The sequence below is a fragment of the Fukomys damarensis genome, unplaced genomic scaffold (assembly GCF_012274545.1).
Source record: "Fukomys damarensis isolate Sample0158 unplaced genomic scaffold, DMR_v1.0_HiC HiC_scaffold_16, whole genome shotgun sequence".
NCBI lineage: Eukaryota > Metazoa > Chordata > Mammalia > Rodentia > Bathyergidae > Fukomys > Fukomys damarensis.
The window spans coordinates 16,666,259-16,684,371 of NW_022900928.1; the positions used below are offsets into that span (position 1 = coordinate 16,666,259).

Here is an 18,113-nt window from a genome sequence, read left to right on the forward strand (position 1 = left end):
AAAAAAAAAAAAAAAAAATCACAACATTATAATACCCACAAACACACTTGCACACAGCCCTTGGGCACATATAAACACCCACTAAAGCACGCCCCTCATGACAGGGCCTTACGGAGAAACTACCATGCTGCTACACCTTGGGAATCACCCCGGAGTCCCATTTAAGTGAAATCACAAAATAGCACAGTTTCTGGTGACACGGCCATGACCCTGAAGAGCCATGTGTAGTTTATATGCACAGCTGGATTCTGGAGCCCAGCAAGATCTGGCATTTATTAGCTGTGTAATTTTACAGAAGTCCCTGTGACTCTCTGAGAATTGTTTTCTTTATGTGTAAAGTGGGAATAATCATGGCCCCTTTTCTCCTATTCCTGCAAAAATCACCTTTCGTCTCTTTGAAATTAAATATAGTGTATAAAACACAGGCACAAATCTTAAAAAGGCAAAAAGAAAAAGGAAATAAATACAGATTGAGCATCCTTAATCTCTAGTCTGAAATGTACACTCTTTTTTGGGGTGTGGGGGAATTACTGAGAGTTAAACCTAGGGGCTTTCAGCTGAGCTACATCCCAGTCCTTTTTGTCTTGAGAAAAGGTCTTACTAAATAAATATGCCGGGCTCAAACTTGCGATCTTCCTGCCTCAGCTTCCTAGAGTAATGGAAAACTTCAAAACTTGAGTGGATTTTCAGATTAGGGTTACTAAGCCACTCTAGTTATGCAAATATTCCAAAGTCTAAGAAACTCCAAAATCTAAAACATTTCTGGTCCCAAGCATCCTGGATAAGGGTCCTTAGCTTAGAAGGCAGCGATGAAAAGGGAAAGATAAAGAATTCAAGTAGAAAAGATACAATACAGAAAGTTTCTTTAATTCTCAATAGCAACATTATTCTCCTGGCTAAAAAAGTGCTAAAATCTCTGAACCCTGCTTACTGTCCACACAATTGAATCCAGATTCCTTGTCTTCAGAATTGCCACCCACACATCTCCCCACATTGGAGAGGCCCAGCTGTAACACGCCTGGATGCACCCTGTCTTGGCGACTTTCCCCTCCAGCCTTCTCACCTCCAGGGCCCCTTAACCTCTCTCTATCCCAGGGCTGCAGACAGAATGGCTGACGGGGGAGGGGAACACCTGAGATTTCACCGTGGGAATGTAAAATACTACAACTACTTAAAAAAATCTGCAGGTTCTTAAATGTTAAACACAGATATCATATAACCTTGCAATTCTACTGCTTGGTAGTGGCCCCTCCCCGTGGAATCTTATGTCCACACAGATTTGTACAGACTCTGCAGCAGCGTCATTTGTAATCGCCTGGAGAAGTAACTGCACAAGCCCATCACCCACTGACAGGGTAAGGAAAGAACACATGGCCTATCTGCACAAGGGCAGTCTTTTCAGCAATAGAAGGGAGCTAGCTACCTGCTAACTCATGCTATCAAATCAATGCACCTCAACATTATCATAAGGAGCCAGGCACAGAACACCAAGCAGTGAATGATTCCATTTATGAGAAATGTCCGGAAAAGGCAAAGCCCTACAGACAGGAAGTAGATTTGTGATTGGGGACGGGAAGCAAGAAAGAACTAACTACAAACAGGCCAAGGTGATCTCCTAGAGTGAGAGAAAACACTGCAAATCGATTGTAGTTATGGTTACACAACTCTATAAATTTCTTTAATGGTTCAATTATACACTTAACATGAGCAAACTTTATGGCACATTAATTGTAACTCAATAAGGCTCTTCCAAAAGACAGATCTCACCAGATACAATCACTGAGAGGAGCTGTGCATGTCACACACAACTGAGGCCTGAGGTCGTAAGGCTTACCTGAAACAGGGCATCCATGCTGACATCTGTACTTTTCCCAACTCATCTATGTTTTGAACTCTGTGGCAGGATGCCAGTGAGAATCTCCCACCCAGATGCAATGAGGGGATGCTGCATGGCTGCTTGCATTCCATTCACCTCAAAAGAGGCGACTGGCAAAGAGCTGAGCTGCCTACACATGGAGCTAAGAGCAGGTACTTGAGAAAGTACAGTATTTGGAATTTCTTCTGCAGAGGACTCTGCCCTCTTCTGAGCTAGCCAGAGGAAGCCCAGTTTGGAGGAGGCAGACACTCTGAAAACAGTTTCAGGAAAAACCAATTGAGCAAAGTTAAGACTTCCGACAACCTAAAGAGTTCTGGTAAGTTAAGAAACAGGCAAAAGAGAAGAGACGGGTCAGGTATGGGGGTACTGCTGTAATTTACTTAATTCACACAAAAAGAGGAAAATCTGCTAAGCAAATTGCTAATATAGAAGATACACCAGAGAATGCTAGATCTACTTAAGAAGCACGCACCAGAACCTACGGATGTCCAAAGATGGAAGCCAATGAGATTTCAATTGCAAATCTAATGTAAATTACTTTCTCTTTTAACATAGTTATGATTGAATTTCCTTGTAAAGGTTAAGTACTCCCGACAATTATACTGAAGAGACTTTTTTCTATCATATTCTAAGAAGTGTTCAATTTTAATCCTGTAAATCTTCATTTAATAAGTAAGCGTCTGATCTGAGTAACGGTTTCTAAATTCATACATCTTACACCAGCCACCATTCTCTACAAATCTGCATTCTAGACCTCATCACTCGTAGGTGCATGACCGAAGGGCCCCATTATTGAAAGCAGTTATTAAAATCATCCTCTGAGAAAAACACCAGAAATTTGGGAGGCCAAAAAAAAAAAAAAAAGGCTGTCTAAGCACCCTTGCTATACCTATTTATATTCAAATAAAACACTAATTATTAGAAATCTTATTATTTAAAATCTCTACTGTTCAATTTGAAAATACCGAAGATAAAGAAAATACTGAAGATGGTTTCATCCTATCTTATAATTTAGAATTCACTTGTAATTAGCTTGGATCAATGATCTCTTCTTATAACTTTTACAACTGTGGCTCTCAAACTTCTTAACTTCAAGTCCCTTTATAGTCTTAAAAAAACGAATACCTCAAAAAGTTTTTGTTGGGCTGGGGATTTAGCTCAGTGGTTCTACTGCCTGCCTCACAAGTGCAAGGTTCAGAGTTTGATCCCCAGTACCAAAAACAAAACAAAACAACTAAACAGTTTTTGTTTATGGTGGATGATAGCTATCTATGTTTTCCATACTGGACATTGAAACCGAGAAATTTTCAAAATACTTATTATTGTGCTTGAAAAAATAATAACCTCAAAAAATATGCTAATACATATCTTTTAAAGAAAGTAACCATTCCTCTTTCTCTCTCTATATATATTTTGTTTTGTTTTTTGAGACAGGGTCCCACTATGTAGTTGAGACTGACCTGGAACTCACTATGTAGCCCAGGCTGGTCTCAACTCACAGCAATCCTCCTGACTCAGTCTCCTGAGTGCTGGGATTAAAGGCATGTGCCACCACACCTGGCTCCATTCCTATATTTAAAAAAAAAATAAGACTGTCCTTTTTTTAAAAAATAGTACATCAAAGGGCAAATCTGAAACCTTACCAATGAATGTTTCATTCTGTGCTACCTTAGATTCCATTGGCCTCTAGCACAATATCAAACCAGGGTCTTTAAATACCACTGTGAGGGCCCAGCATGTAGCTCAATGGTGCCACACCTGTCTGGCAAGCACAAGGTCCTGAGTTTGGTCCCTGGTGTGGGCAGGGAACTGTGGTTCTCATCAGAAAAGCCTCCTATTGGGAAGCTAACTCATTCACTGAGATGGAATAAAAATTCTAATTTTCCTTTGTGAGCCTGAATTTTGTCTTTGGTAACAAATAATGTCAGTTGTTTTCCAGGATTTGACATGCTGTGTTCATTTTGAACGTGTGTTAAGAAGATGGTTTAAGATGTCACAAAATTCATAAGGGGCATTCCTGGCTTGAGTTACTCTTTTTAAACTGTGTGTGCATTTAAGTGTCAAAGCCGCTACCTTGATCCCTACCTGAGGCCCCAGCAGTTGTACCCACTGCTTTTTACTGCCAGAGTAAACACTGGCAGGGCTCAGGTCATGCTGCAGTATTATAACAAAAATAGGTTTGACCTTGTCAATCCTGTAGTTCACTGGTCACATGTAAAAGCTGCTGTGTTAACATCTAACAACTGATCCCCAGTCACTAGAAGGCAGCCACCCATCTAGAAAACAAAAGTGATTATTATGCTTTTTCAGGTTATCCATGTATTACCAATTCCATAAACATTATTATAAGGAAAAGGCTACCTCCACCCAGCTGTCAACACAGACACACGTAATAAAATTTGGTCACCATGAAAGGACAAACTAAACAAATGGAATTAAATATGCAAATTTCCCCCTGTGGAATTTAAAACATGAATTTTTTTCTTTTTTTCTCTAATTCTACCACTGTCTCATATTTGCTGGGTTTTTAAGGTAGGACATTTGCTTGGGGTCAGAGATACAGACAGTCTAAAGTTGATAAACCCTGTGGCCAGAATCTGCAGGGTACTAAGCAGCCAGGAAACAGAACAGGGGCATTAAAGTCAGATAGATCTGATTTCAAGTCCCAGGTCCCCAGCCTACAAGCAGGCTGTCCTCTGTCATCTCTGAGCCTGTTTTCTTAGCTGGATAAGAGGCAAATTCCACTTAAGCTGTGAGGACTAGATGAAATGCATGCAAAGCATTTAGCGCAGCTCCTAGCACACAGCAGGCACTCAATAAATGGAAGCCATTCTATGAATAAGGTCCCCTGCAGGCAGCCGGAGTCTAGACAGGAGTGTGATGCACATCCAAATAATTATGACCCAGCATGGGGACTGATTAACTACAAAATGCAATGGGACTAAAAGGAAAATCAATGGTCCACTTAAATGAGGAGGGTGCTGTAGTGGGAAGAACTGGCTTGTGGCAGAAGAGGAAAAGGAGAAAAGTAAGTGTATACGAACATGTGCAAGGCAGGGCACAGGACACACAGGTGGGCAAAGGGTTAGAGAGGACTCAAGAAGACAATGCCCCGGAGCTGGTCTTTTTTAGGCCTTTTCATGACGTACTATGGGGCATAAACATTGCAAGCCTTATATTTGTGTAAAGACTGAGGAATTACAAACTCTTGGTGCGAGCAGGTTATCTGGTCTCCTGCCCCATCTCCAAGTCCCCATAGCTAGGCCTGCTCAGAACCCCCTCATTCCCCATCCAAACTTGACTAGCAGAGAAAAGACAGCAAAGCTTTCCTAAGAGGCCTCAATATATCAGTAAAGGGGAATTGCCCGAATTCAAGCACAAATGAAGTATTTATTGGGCAAAGGCATTCTGGATTCTCTCAAAATCTCAAGCACATAACTATCTTCATGCCAACTTCAGGTCTATGCTTCAGCAACATTTATAGGTTGCTTTGCTTAATGGGGCGAGAAGAAGAAAAGGTCATAGTGGCCCATATTTTCCACTGTCACTCCAGCCACCTGAGAGTCGCTGCACAAGTACACCTCGAAGCCCGGAAGAGGCTGCCGGTCTCTCTCACCCTTCGCCTTCGGTGGGGCAGAAAATGCAAATGCCAGGGGGTGTACCCTGCGCATGCACAAGGTCAGCTTGAGGACAGCCCACCTATGTGAGCCCACGATCACTGGCAATGGTGCAGAAGCACAGCAAGATGATGGCAGTGTGAACCCACTGCTAGCGCGGTTCACATATGAGAGTTGAGCATTTAGGCTTAAACCACATGAATCACAGCAATGTTGTACTCACCCAGAATTTTACGAGGAAGAAGGCATTTTGAGGGCCCTTTCCAAATAGTTCCTTTAAGCCACCTTTCTTTTCAGGAAATTTGTCATAAATCTGACGTATATCCACTGATTCAAGCAATGGGTCACTGTAGGAATGGTTGGCATGCCCAATGTGTACGAAGAGGTGTTTGTTGTACTGTAAGAAATCAACAGAAAGATTCCCATTACAAACCCTCGGAGAAACTTGGGATGTATCCATCTTGAGGTGGGTAAGAGCAGAGGTCTTGAAATTCTGGAATTAGACCTTGAACAGCCTAGTGTTTGTGCCTTTGAAAAGATAAATAAGTTAAGAAAAGCCATGGGGTTAAAATAATCACTGTATTTTATTGACAAGGTCATACATTCCTCCAAATGCCTTAAAAAGCTTTTTGCAGACATAGTAATAAACAATTGCACTAAGTATAAGCTACCGAACAAAGAAACAATTCTATGACCCAGTTTCACCTGATTGAGAAAGACAGTGACATTCTCTCATGCCCATTATTCAGAGGAAGCCCAATGAGAAATGTATGTAGTTAGCTAACAGCATCAGCCAGAGTATATTCTGCACCCCAGCTCCTCAAGCAGCAATGTGGACCATCATCTAAGCAATGACACCCACTTCCTTCTTCTGGCAGGAGTAAGAGTACTTGGCCTCTGTGTCACCAGTTCTCTTAGGAATCCATCTATAACTTCTGCCTAAGCGCCATGCAACATGTGATTGTCAACAAGCATAGTGGATCCATAAGGCTATACGTGGTGGGTAAAAAAGGACACAGGTCATTCTTTCATGAATTAAAAAAAAAACTCCCTCAAACTCTAAGCGCCATGCAACATGTGATTGTCAACAAGCATAGTGGATCCATAAGGCTATACGTGGTGGGTAAAAAAGGACACAGGTCATTCTTTCATGAATTAAAAAAAAAAATCCCTCAAACTCTACAACATCATGTAACTTACAAAGCACACTCACTCTTTCCTTGCTTTGGTGTTAGATGCGTAACTCGACTGCAAAGGATTTTATGTCCAGACCCAGGTGCTCAACCCAGGCTGCATCCCAATCTCCAAGCATTTAAAAAATCACCAAGGCCTGGGCCCCATCCAGGCAAAACTAGAATCCCTGGGATGAGGTAAGGCAGAAGTCATTTTTAAAGTTCCTTGGAAGAATCCCAGCATGCAGCCACCTTTGACAACCACCAGTGTAGACACTCTCTCTAGACCGTCCATGCTTGCATTAGAATCAGCTGAACATGACACAGTAAAGCCCAGTGTGGGATCCAAAACCCAGCAAGAGTCCCAGGAGAAGCCCCTCTCCTTTCTTCATCTAGCAGTCACCATTCACATTCCAAGTTTAAACTGGCAATTCACCAACTGCCATTCTTCTGAGTACCAATCCTAAAGAAGCCAGAAATAATGGAAGGCTTAGTCAAAGCTTCCCCAGGAACAGTACTGACCATTGGTTATAAAGACTCGGGTCCAGACTCAGCCTTGTGCAGCACAAGACTTTGTACCTACTGCAAACACTATAATAGTGGTAAGTGCCCCCAGAGTCTAAAATGTAAGCAGTGATGGCAGCTATCTCCTAGGGCTGTTGGGAGTTTAAATGGCACACTGCATGTAAAGAGTTTACCAGGACTCCAGGACCCAACAAAAAGGAAGCACTCAATAAATGCTAGCTGTTTTACTATTTTATAAATCCTCCATTTATGAGATTCACAGAGAATATGAGCATATTAAGAGCACTGATAGGGGCTGGGAGTATAGCCTAATGGTAGAGCATAAGCCCCATATAAATAAGGTGCTAATTTCAATCCCCAGCACAATGGAGGGGGGCGAGAAGGAGAAGAAAAAGTACTGACATAAAGAAGCATTTTTAAACTTTGTATAGCCCAAAGTTTACCAAACTCAACTAATCACAAAATCCTAAAAGTACATCCTGAGAAGGCCTGGTTTAAATCTATGACCTTCCACACCAGTGGATCTATGGCCATGATGCAAAAAGGCAGGAGGCTGGACACTGCATTTGAAGAAAGGGTCCCTCGGCTGATATCTTCTGGGGGAGGGCTAGGCCTTCTCTTAGACAACCTCAGAGTGACCTGTATCAAGGCTTCCAAGACTGAAAAGGTTCTAAGTAAAATGAAAAAGGGGAACCTGTCCATCCTTCCCTTACACAGACCCAGGGGCAGGGACTAGATGCCTGGGGCCTTTCAGGAAAGGCTGACAACTTAGGAGCCACAGTGAAAGAAGAGTGCGTACCCACACTGAGCAACAAACACTAAGAAGTAAAAGCCACAGCCATTGTGCTGGAGAGATGAGGCCATGAGCGCATAACTTCGGTTTTGCTATAGAATTTCTCACATGCTGCCGTATCATCTTTTCTATTACAAACAAAAGCGCATGGAAAGGTAGGAAGCACAGGTATGGCTAAGAAGCTCCTAGTCTCATTAGTGAGGCAAAAGGAAGAACTAGAACAGGCACAGTGTGTGTGTGGGGTGCTTAAACCCTTGGGTAAAAGCAATCAGAGATGAAAAGATGAATGTGGGGTATACGCTGGACAAATGGAAGGCAAAAGGCCTTTCTTTAACCAGATGCCTGGTGTCAGCATGTCCATCTGTCCAGCCCTTACTAATAGTGTCTGCTTGCAGCTGGCTGACAGCCCTACCCATGACTGGAGGACCACTTCCATCAGTTCAGTCACCTGTAGAGAGTGAATCCACAGGAAGAAAGGAGCACACAGAGCTCTAGGAACACCTGTGAACTGAATCCAGGTCCCAGGTGAGCTCAGGCAAGGCCAGAGCAGGGCGGAGCACAGATGCTGTGAAACTTGATCTTCTTCCTCTCAACACTGAAGCACCCCCTGTACCCTACTGTTGGAATACAGGGACTACAGTTCTGCCCTCTTCTTGTCATGAGGTCAAGAAGGTAAATGAGGGTAAATTCTCAGGGGCCATAAGGGTATAGCTGAAAGCAAGGTGCTAAGAACAAAGCATGAAAACTGGAGCCAGACCTGATCCTGAAATCTCATTTCTCTCATATGTATAATGGGAATACAATGCCTGTAAAAGGGGACTGTTGTGAAGATTAAAGAAAATAATACAGAGAAGGTGGCTGGCATAGGGCCTGGCAGACAGGGAGTGTTCGATAAGCTGTAGCTACTAAGATTGCTATCATTAGGGTTATTATCGCGTAAGATTAACTAGATCTTAGGGTAAAAGCAAAAGAACTTTCCTGCTTGAGCTAGCCCTCCTGCCAAGAGAAGAGAAAATAAACATGAATAAGCAAGAGCTGGAAGCAAGTCATGAAGCCACTGTTCAACTCCTTGACTGCAGCCCCAGCCCCCTGGGAGCCAGCTGCTGGGCGGGGGGGCCTCTCACCTGGCTGAATGAGAGGTGAGCATTTATGTCCACTGGGCTCTGTGGACCGTGGTGTGTGGGTGTGTGTGTGTGTGTGTATGTGTGTGTGCATGCGTGCGCGCGCGTGTGTTATATCTCAGGTAAGCCTTAGGACAATGCTATAGGTGCATTTTTCAAAACCCATTTTACAAAGGAGAAAACAGGAGCTTAGGGATAAGCTGAGGATGCATGTCCAGGCACAGTCACAGTTAAGCAAAAATGTGGACCCGTGAACTAACTTTGCACAAGGAATGCAATCATTAGGTACTGCAAATAACGTACTAATAACAATAAAAATTAAAAGAATAAAATGTGGACTTGTGAAGGTCACCACCCTTCACTTGCTGCAGATACCAGCCATACCCTCTACCAGAAGAAACCGTCTAAGCCCGTCCAAGTTTGTTTGATCGATTTTTTTGTGAAAGTTGATTTGAGGGAGAAAATGAAAAAGCCAGAGTTTCCCAAATTCTATGAAATTGAATTAGAATTCAGGATAAACATAATGATTCACAGATGTATCCGACATGCCAAAGGTTTCTATTTTGAGGATGTTACCTCTGTGCCCAAGTGGCTGACACGAACAGAGTAGGGGCAGGCTGCCTCTGCCAAAGGAAGTCAGGCCCTGGTTCTCCAAGCCAGGTGACTTGAAATCAGATCCTGACCACGGGCATCTGAGTGCCTCTACTCCTGCCAAGAGGTGACTCTGTTTCTAAGAATAAAAAAGACTAAAGAAGGTGTCCTAGAGACCACAGCACTACAACAAACAGGCCTCGGTTCTCCCCTTAATTCAGCCTGCATAGGTCAGGGACCCCTGATACATTTGGGGTTCAAGTTTAATGAAATTAAAACCTAAAATCCATCTGGTGAAGCTGTTAAGTACTTCTCACCCTGCCCATTCTCCTTTAGGGAAAGAAGCCCAGAGTGGATTCTTTACTTGCCTTTCTCTTTCCCACATAAATCCCATTTTCCCTCCAACAATGGCATTTTCCTCCAAACTACAGGTGGCATATAAGACACCCCCCCACCCCCACCAAAAAAAGCAATTCTATTCTACAGGGCAGAAAAACATGCTCTCAAAAGAAAATAATTATTTGGGCAGAAACGGGAAAATATTAGTGACTCACCTAAGTCAAAGCTCAAGATTAGGTTTCCTTAGTACTCAAAGCAGTGGATAACTTTGACTTATGTGACTAACAAGTTTCATAGGCACTGGGTAGAAGCACAACTAATCCTCAACATATCAAAAGAATAAAATGAAATAGTATCCACGCTGCATGTTTAATTGATGGATTTTTAGAACAGCCAGTATACCTAACATCTATTTTATTCCAGGCACTGTGCTAGGCACAGGAAATGCACGAGCTATCACTATAAGGTGATGATTATCTTCGCAGCCTTTACAAAGTGACTGCACAGAAAGTTTTTACTCCTACAGCCAGAATCATGTTGCCTACATAAACATATGTTCTCATGGATTCCTATAAAGACGGGGACATAAAAGACAGCCAACTATCTCTCAAACACATCATATAACTTACATCAGCATTCACCTGTCACTTCAGTAAGAACGACCTATCCTCCAGCATTAAACATACAGTGCAATTTATTAACAAGGAAAACCCATGCAGAAGCCACCTAGAAAATGTGAAAAAGGTTTCACAACTTTGAGGCAAAAACTCTGAGGACTACTAAGTTATTTATTATGTGTGTGAGCAGAATCCAGTCTAACAATTCAGAAAATTGACCTTTCTTCCAACTTTGTTCAGGTAGCTACAGGGTATGTTCCTTAAAAGACGAAACAGAGAATAAAAAGAGACGGGTTCATCACAGTGGAAGTGTAAAGAAACCAGCCAGCCAGGTCAGCAGCCGGCCACGGACTTGGCCAGTTACAAGTCCAGAGAAGCCAAGGCTGAGGGCTCCTAGCAGGATATCACCAAGGGATTCTTTGATTTACCTGGTCATTTGGACAGTTCTGCTAGAAACACTGGAGATGTATTTGTACAAAGTATGTATTTTAAAAAATCAAACAAGCAGATAAAAGAATGACATAAAAATAAAGTTTTGTAATTAAGACAACGTGGTTCTATCACATTGCCATGTGCAAAATGTACACAAGTTTGTAATATAAACACTAAATGTCAATTAAAGCAAAAGTTGTGTTATAACTATATTGGGAAGTGGATGGAAGAAGCAGGTATGTGTTTTTAGAGAGCTAAATCCTAGCCTTGCAGAGTTAGGAGTTAGAATTTCTGAAACTGAAGAATAGAGATACACCATGTAAGCATGTTAGTTACATATATGCAGATCCACACACAGAAATGATGCAAAGCTGTGCACAGCCGTCTCTATGGACTGGGACTGGGCAGGGGAGAGACTCAGGGCACCAGCCTGCTGTACTTTATGGGCCACATGGCTCCACTTGGCTTATACACAATGCACGAGTGTTAACGCTATTAACTTAAATAAATACTCAAAAACTAACTTGGAACATCACAGGGACTTTGAGGAAGGGAAAGAACTATAAAAGGAAACAAAAATATGACTTCAGGATGTTTACTCTAAGTTGGCCAAAAGTTTCGCTGGACTGTAAAGGAACTTGGGTCAGATTGCAAAGCTTTCCTGCTGCTCAAGTACCCAGGGTGCTGACCAGAAGCAGGGCGCCTGTGTTCATGTGGGGCTGGCTCACCAGAGAGACAGATGCCACACCAGCAAAATCCACCTCCAACAAGAGGGTCCCATGGCTCAGAAGCAGTGGACACAATGTTGTACACAGATTTCCACTGTGACTTGGAGAAACGCCCATTTTCTCTTCCTTCTGCTATATTCCCTCCCAGGTATTCTTCATAGCAGTTGTAAATGGTGATATAGGTGACGTGACTGTAATCCTAAAAACTCAACACATTTGCTTGCACAGGGCTATTTAGATTCCCTGAGGTGAAACAAAAGACTTTCTTCCTCCCCGCAGCTGTTCTACAGGTCCCTACCTCTTTTACTCTTCGCTGCTTAGGGAGTTTGTGGATGGGTGTGAGGCGACCTGGACTCCGGAGTCAGCTGGGATTTGGATCTAAACCCAGGCACTGGTGCCCAGGGCAGGTGATTTCAGCCCTCTCTGCAGTTCCCACAGCCATAATGCAGGGGAAGCATCATCCCTACTTTGCAGGAGACTCAAGGTTAAAGATGCAGGGAAAATATGTAACACTGTGCTTAGCACATAGTTTGTTATTATTATTATTATTCGTCTGAGTAATTGTGATGTTTCTTAGGGTGACAGAATTTGAAATCATTGCTTTCTCTTTGAGAGCTACAAAGCAGAAATACTAAAATGTAAAGCAGAAATGAAGGGAGGAAAGTTTCAGATACACAGTGGTGAGTTCTCCTGATCTGCTGTTACTGAACTGCAAGACAGCAGAGGTGGGGAGCTGCAGTCTGGCCCCTGCATTTCCCTCAGGGACACAGTGCCTCCTCCAGACTCCTGCACCCAAGTGCCTAGAAGCAAACAGGGCCTGCCCTCCGAAGTGGGGTGGGGCAGCTAGGCCCTGCCCATCAGTGAGGATGAGAGAAGTGGGAACAGCTCAACTTCCTTCATTCCCTTCTTTCCCCTTTTAAAAAGGACTGCTAATCTGTTCTATTCTACAGACCTTTGATGAGGTGGACTCTTTGAGGAAAACAAAAGAAAAGCCCTTATAAATAAATGTGCTTCAACAAGCCACAACACTGCATTGCATCCCCTGACCTGAAGATGGCGCTCTTCTCTTAAACTTGTTCTAAAAATTCTAAGTATTTGAAGAACGTAGTAAAACCGTGAAAAATGACTGCTGTCAAATAATACCAAAATAAAAATTATAATCCACTTAGGAATTTAAAGAAACCAAGACAAATAACTCACGTCAAGGGATGCTAATGTACAAGTTGGAACAGAACAAGGACAAATCACCCACATTTGCCTCCTGTCACGTTTCTGCCTGGACTGTCTGTGCGGCCACCCCAGGGCAGCTTGGGTAGCCTTTGATGGCTCCCAGGCCCTGCAGGGACAGAGAATGGCTGAGGAGCCAAGCCAAGAAAGTGACTCTGGAGGGAGGGAGCTCAAGGGAGCCAAAAGAGTGACTTGCACATTCAGCTCAGGGTAGGGGTTGGAGAGAGCTATGTTCTATGCTCCCACCAAGAAGAAAGTGAATCTGCATAAGAGTTGTCTTTCTCTCTGGGCTCACTGCTGGGGCAGCAGCCACCATTCCAGCCACCTGGTAACCTGGCCCTGCACAATGCTCTGTCCTCCACCATTGGGAGCACTTCCTGCATCTCACACCGGGATGCGCCCTCCTGTCACCACCATCTCCACAGAGGGAGGGAATGCCATTTCCTTAGGAGGAGAAGGGCAGCTGGAAAGGGCCACCGGCTGTGTGGATGGCCACTAGGAAGGCAGGCGGGTGGGAGCTGACCTGCCAAGGAAAGCAGATGGAGCCTGGCGAGGCCTCTGTGAAACGTCTATAAACTTGGATTTCCAGATGCTTTCAATTGTTTCATCCCCAAAGGCTAATGAAGAAAGAGGGTGAGTTCCCAGAACAGCTCAGACACTGAATGTAAACCACCCAGCAGACAGGCTGCTGCCATGGACGGATGTGTGCTGGGCATGCTGCAGGATTGCAGAGGGCAGGGCTGCAGAGGGCAGGGCCCACCACACCCACTGCTGCCTCCACCCTGGAAGACATTGTGCGTCTTGTATCCTACTGAAGACCATGCTTGGTAAAATATAGGAGGAAAACCTGGAGTGGCCCAAAGGCTGAGCACAGCCACCCATGCAACTGGAGGCATCCTTGTGCCAAGAAGCTGGCAGGCCAAGTGCACTTTCTGACCAGTTATTCTACACATGAGATAGATACATATAATGACACACAGGTGAGAATCCAGGCTCTGCTATTTCTGAGCTGTGTGGCTTTTAGCCTTTCTGAGTCTTGGGTTCTTCATCTGAACACAGGGATGGCACTTGGTCTTTTAATCTCCGGGGTCAAGTGTGAAGGTCAGATGAATCACAAATGTGTAAGTTCTGGGCAGGCTCTCGAGGGCTGCCCTAGGTTACGACTAGGAACACACATCCAAGTCCAGCACTGCAGGAGTGCAAGAGGCAGTTTTCTGAAGAACCAGAAACTGGAACTGCTCAGCCAGCAGGCCCAGATTCCAAAGAGGCAATGGCTTCAGCAGCTCTACGGCTCAGGAGCTTGCTGGTGATGTGTGCCCTTCTCTGGCCTGCCCAGGACACAGGCAAGGTTCATCCTGCAATCTGGACCTGACCCTTTCTTCTGATCTTACTCCTCCATCCCAGCCACTGCAACACAGCCACCCCCCGCCTCAGGAACAGGTCTATGCTGCATTTCCTCTGAGACTTCTGGTCCTAGGTTCCAAAGCAAAGTCAAGACCTGTAGCCTAACACTTCACAGCAGGGTTGGCCAGAGGCCTGCTGCTCCTTGGCGGGAAGAACAAGAGCTCTTTTAGGACCAGAACTGTTGACTTCTACCCCCCACATTCCAGGGGCCCCTCGGTGCCTTAGAAATTAAGGAGCCAGACCTGACACTTCCCCCTGAGAGGTGCTGCTCTCACCAAGCCTAGGCTGCCATCAGGAATTCTCTTCTAAGAGCCCAAATCCAAAGTCCCAACATTCCCGTTTGTCCACATGTGCATCTGTGAAACACAACCCACCTCCCCACTTTCCCAGGTAGTGGGGTGGGCCCTGGTAAGTGGCAGGACTGCTCCGTGCTAGCAACTGCCATCAGTCCCCTAAAATTCCTCATGGCACTAGTTCTGGATTCAGATGGTTCAAACAGCCAATCCTGCGGTCTATTAACTGTGTCTTCGGCTGAGTTAAGCTATGAGTCCCCCTGTGTTCAAGATCACATGTGCTTTGAGAACGAGAAGAAACTTCATTATCACCAAGGCTGCTCTAAGCAACTCTGCTTCCTGCTGTTCTGTGATGTGGACTGTACCAGCACACTCAGCCTCTGAGGCCACCATTCCACTCATCCTTCGCTTCTCGCAGCCCGTGAGTCCCCAGGGCCTTGGTGGTCCTCTCCTATCACGTGCAACAGCAGCACCCTTTCCCTCTCCTGCCCCTGCTCTAACCTGCTGTGGCCACCTCTCCCTGTAGTGCATAGTGGATCACAGTCACAAGGGAAGTGGGGTAGAGGATATATATTCATATTATGGAAATCTCTAAAAAGATTCTTAAAGCTGTAATAGCAGTGGTTACCTTCTAAGGGGCGGAACAGTAATTAGAAGCAAAGGAAATCTCCCTCCCACTCTTCTCTACTTGTAGCTTTGTGACCCCATGAATTAATTACCTACACAAAAAATAATTTATTTTTAAAAATCGTAGCTCCCTCCTGAATTGCAATAGTTCAAACCATCGGGGAAGCACACTGTCCCAAGCCTGGTTGCCATACATCTCTCTGGCTCAGTTTTCCACTATACTGCTATACAAAGGGTTCAAGAAACGTGCCAAGTATGCAGGCTGTGATCTCCATAGTACTACTGTGCAAGCGACCCTCCCTTGTCCACTTCACAGACTGGAAGGCCGCGCTGAGCCACAAAGTCATCTGTCCCACATCTCGCACAGCTGGCAGAATTCAAACAGAGGCCCCCTCTTTGCAGAAGAAGGGGATGCCCCTGGAGCCAAACAGATGTGTTCTAGTGCACAGGTGGAGTCGCTCCGCTCCTCTCACTCCTTACCCCATGGCCTGAGAAGAATCCCAGAACCTTGGCATGGAAAAAGAAATCCACGAGGAAAGCCTGGCCCCAACCCTAGTTAAAGTTACGTGACGCTCTGGAGCTGCTGTGTCTTTGCTTATAGACTGCACATAGGGACAGCCTGCATCCAAATGCTGGGGACGATTACATACAGGAGTCTCCATGTTGAGCACAAGTGGGGGGGCGTCTGCTTCTGTACCACATCATGGAAATTTCCTTCTTCTGGGGCAAACGAACACTTCTTCCAAGTCTAGAAAACAATCTTCTAGTCTCTCCCTCCCAAGTTTTCCCTTCTCCAGTTGTGTGACTCCTACATAAGTAAAGCTTTCCCACTCTCCCACCCTGCTCGCTCGCAGCCCCTCCTTACACTGGCATCTAGGCCACAGCAGGAATTATACAGCAGGCGCCTGGGAAGGGTGAACAAACACTGGCTCGGCCGTGGAGCAGGAGGGACTGTGAGGTGGGGGCTGCAAGAGCCACCACACCTCAGGGTGGGGAGGGGGCCAAGCTAGGCTTTATCAGCAGAACCACTCTCCAGGCAGGCACAGCTTGCCAAGATGAGTTTCCATGTGTACAAAGCAGCAGCTGCCTAACTCGGCCTGCAGAAAATGGACCCTGATTCAGGGCAGGTTCTTTTCAATAGCCCAGCCCTGGGTGGGGGATCCTGCCCTTCACACTTGAAGTCCTTTGATATACAACAGTGAAGTCATGTAGAGAGTGTATTTTCAAGCACTGCTCACCACTTCTAAAATAGTCTTTGTTTTGAGCCCGCCTTTCTTTCTTCAACCTCTGGGGTTTTTCTCTTTGCTTCTAGTGGAGACAAAGGTAACAGAGGGTCTTCTACCAAAATGAACCACCACCAAGTTGGGGAGGCGCAGGCACCTGGTGTACACAGCACCCAGGGCCAGCAGGGGGCGTGCAGCCCGTGAGTCTTGCCAGCCCCTTACAGCCTGGGGCTACAACAGGCTACTCAGATTCAAATGGACCAGCCAGCCTCTGGATCAGAATCTCAGGATACAGAATCAGCTGGTTGCATGTGAATCCCATTTCCAGCACGAGATGCCTGTCTCATATGGGCAAACTATGGCACTTCGTACAAATTACATGAGACAGTGCAAGGTGTAGGCACACAGAAAAATGGGTAAAGTATTGGTTTTCACTAATACTACTACAACTCCTACTGGAGGTGGCAGAACTGTGAAGTCTGAGGGGAAGGAAAAACGGGAAGGGGATGAAGAAAGAATGAAGGTGTGTTATGTACCTGTACCAACTCATGACAGATATAGACATTATGTACCACAAATGCGCACTGATAAAAATTTACAAATAAATAATGCAGTTAGTGGTAAAAACAGAAATGCTGGTACTACTAGGGAGGCAGCCCCAGGCTGAGGAGGAGGCAAGGGAAGCGCTTGGCCTTGTTACCTAGGCAAGCAACAGGGGTGGGGGCTGGAGCCACTAGTGTAAGTCAGAAGTCTCTCCAAGCTTCCTTCACAGAAAGGAGTACAACTACCTGCCTCACAGAGCTGTGGTAAGGTGAACAATCGCTGAGGAAAAACCGAATCGCACCTGGCCACTTAATTTGTGTTGTCCTGCCTATTCATTCTCCTCCTGTTCTAAAAAATATCTTACAACCCCATGATTCCAATGGGCCCAAGCCATTATGGAGAACTAGGTAGAAATGTATGTACTTGTCTGGAGGAAGCAAAGGTTTAGAGAATTTAAATGCAAAGTTTAATGTGTTTACCATCTTTCACTGGTTATTTTGTTGGTTTCTTTATCAAATCAATGTGCTTAATGTTTGATGTTAAATGTTAACCACTGTATAACCAAATGTGTTAAAATACACCCAATGAATATTTTAGGTCGCTTTAATTTGCCCACTGTTGGAAGAAAAACGATAGTAAGATTAAAGTTCAGGAAGTCACACAAAAAAAGCCACCCACATGTTTCGAATTTTTCCTGAAGTACCACCACACCTTTACTGTGACAGCATGGGGTGTGACAGCATGCCCAGTAAAGAGCATGTTATGTGACTTGAGAGGTGGGTACCTGAAACACTGTCAAATGCTTTAAATAATTTTGTTAATGCTTCCTCCTTTCAATTAGTCAACTACAATTTTTTTCCTCTGTAGTACAGAAATCACATGGGTACTAAAATAAAATATATCCTACTTCCAATCTGCCATGTATAATTTTTACATACCTGGCTGGCGTTTAGTTGTGAAGTTAAGTGTTCATAACATAGGAACT

General features: G+C 44.6%; 1 protein-coding gene across 4 annotated transcripts in view; it reads right to left on the reverse strand.

Annotated features, from left to right (window-relative positions):
• Tead1 (TEA domain transcription factor 1) overlaps positions 1-18,113 on the reverse strand; it is a 163,027-nt gene that overhangs the window by 29,312 nt on the left and 115,602 nt on the right. For all 4 annotated transcript variants that reach the window (XM_010615250.2, XM_033764134.1, XM_010615249.3 and 1 more), the window contains one exon: positions 5,717-5,890. In XM_010615250.2, coding sequence (XP_010613552.1) covers positions 5,717-5,890 — 174 coding nt within the window. The remainder of the gene's footprint in view (positions 1-5,716; positions 5,891-18,113) is intronic.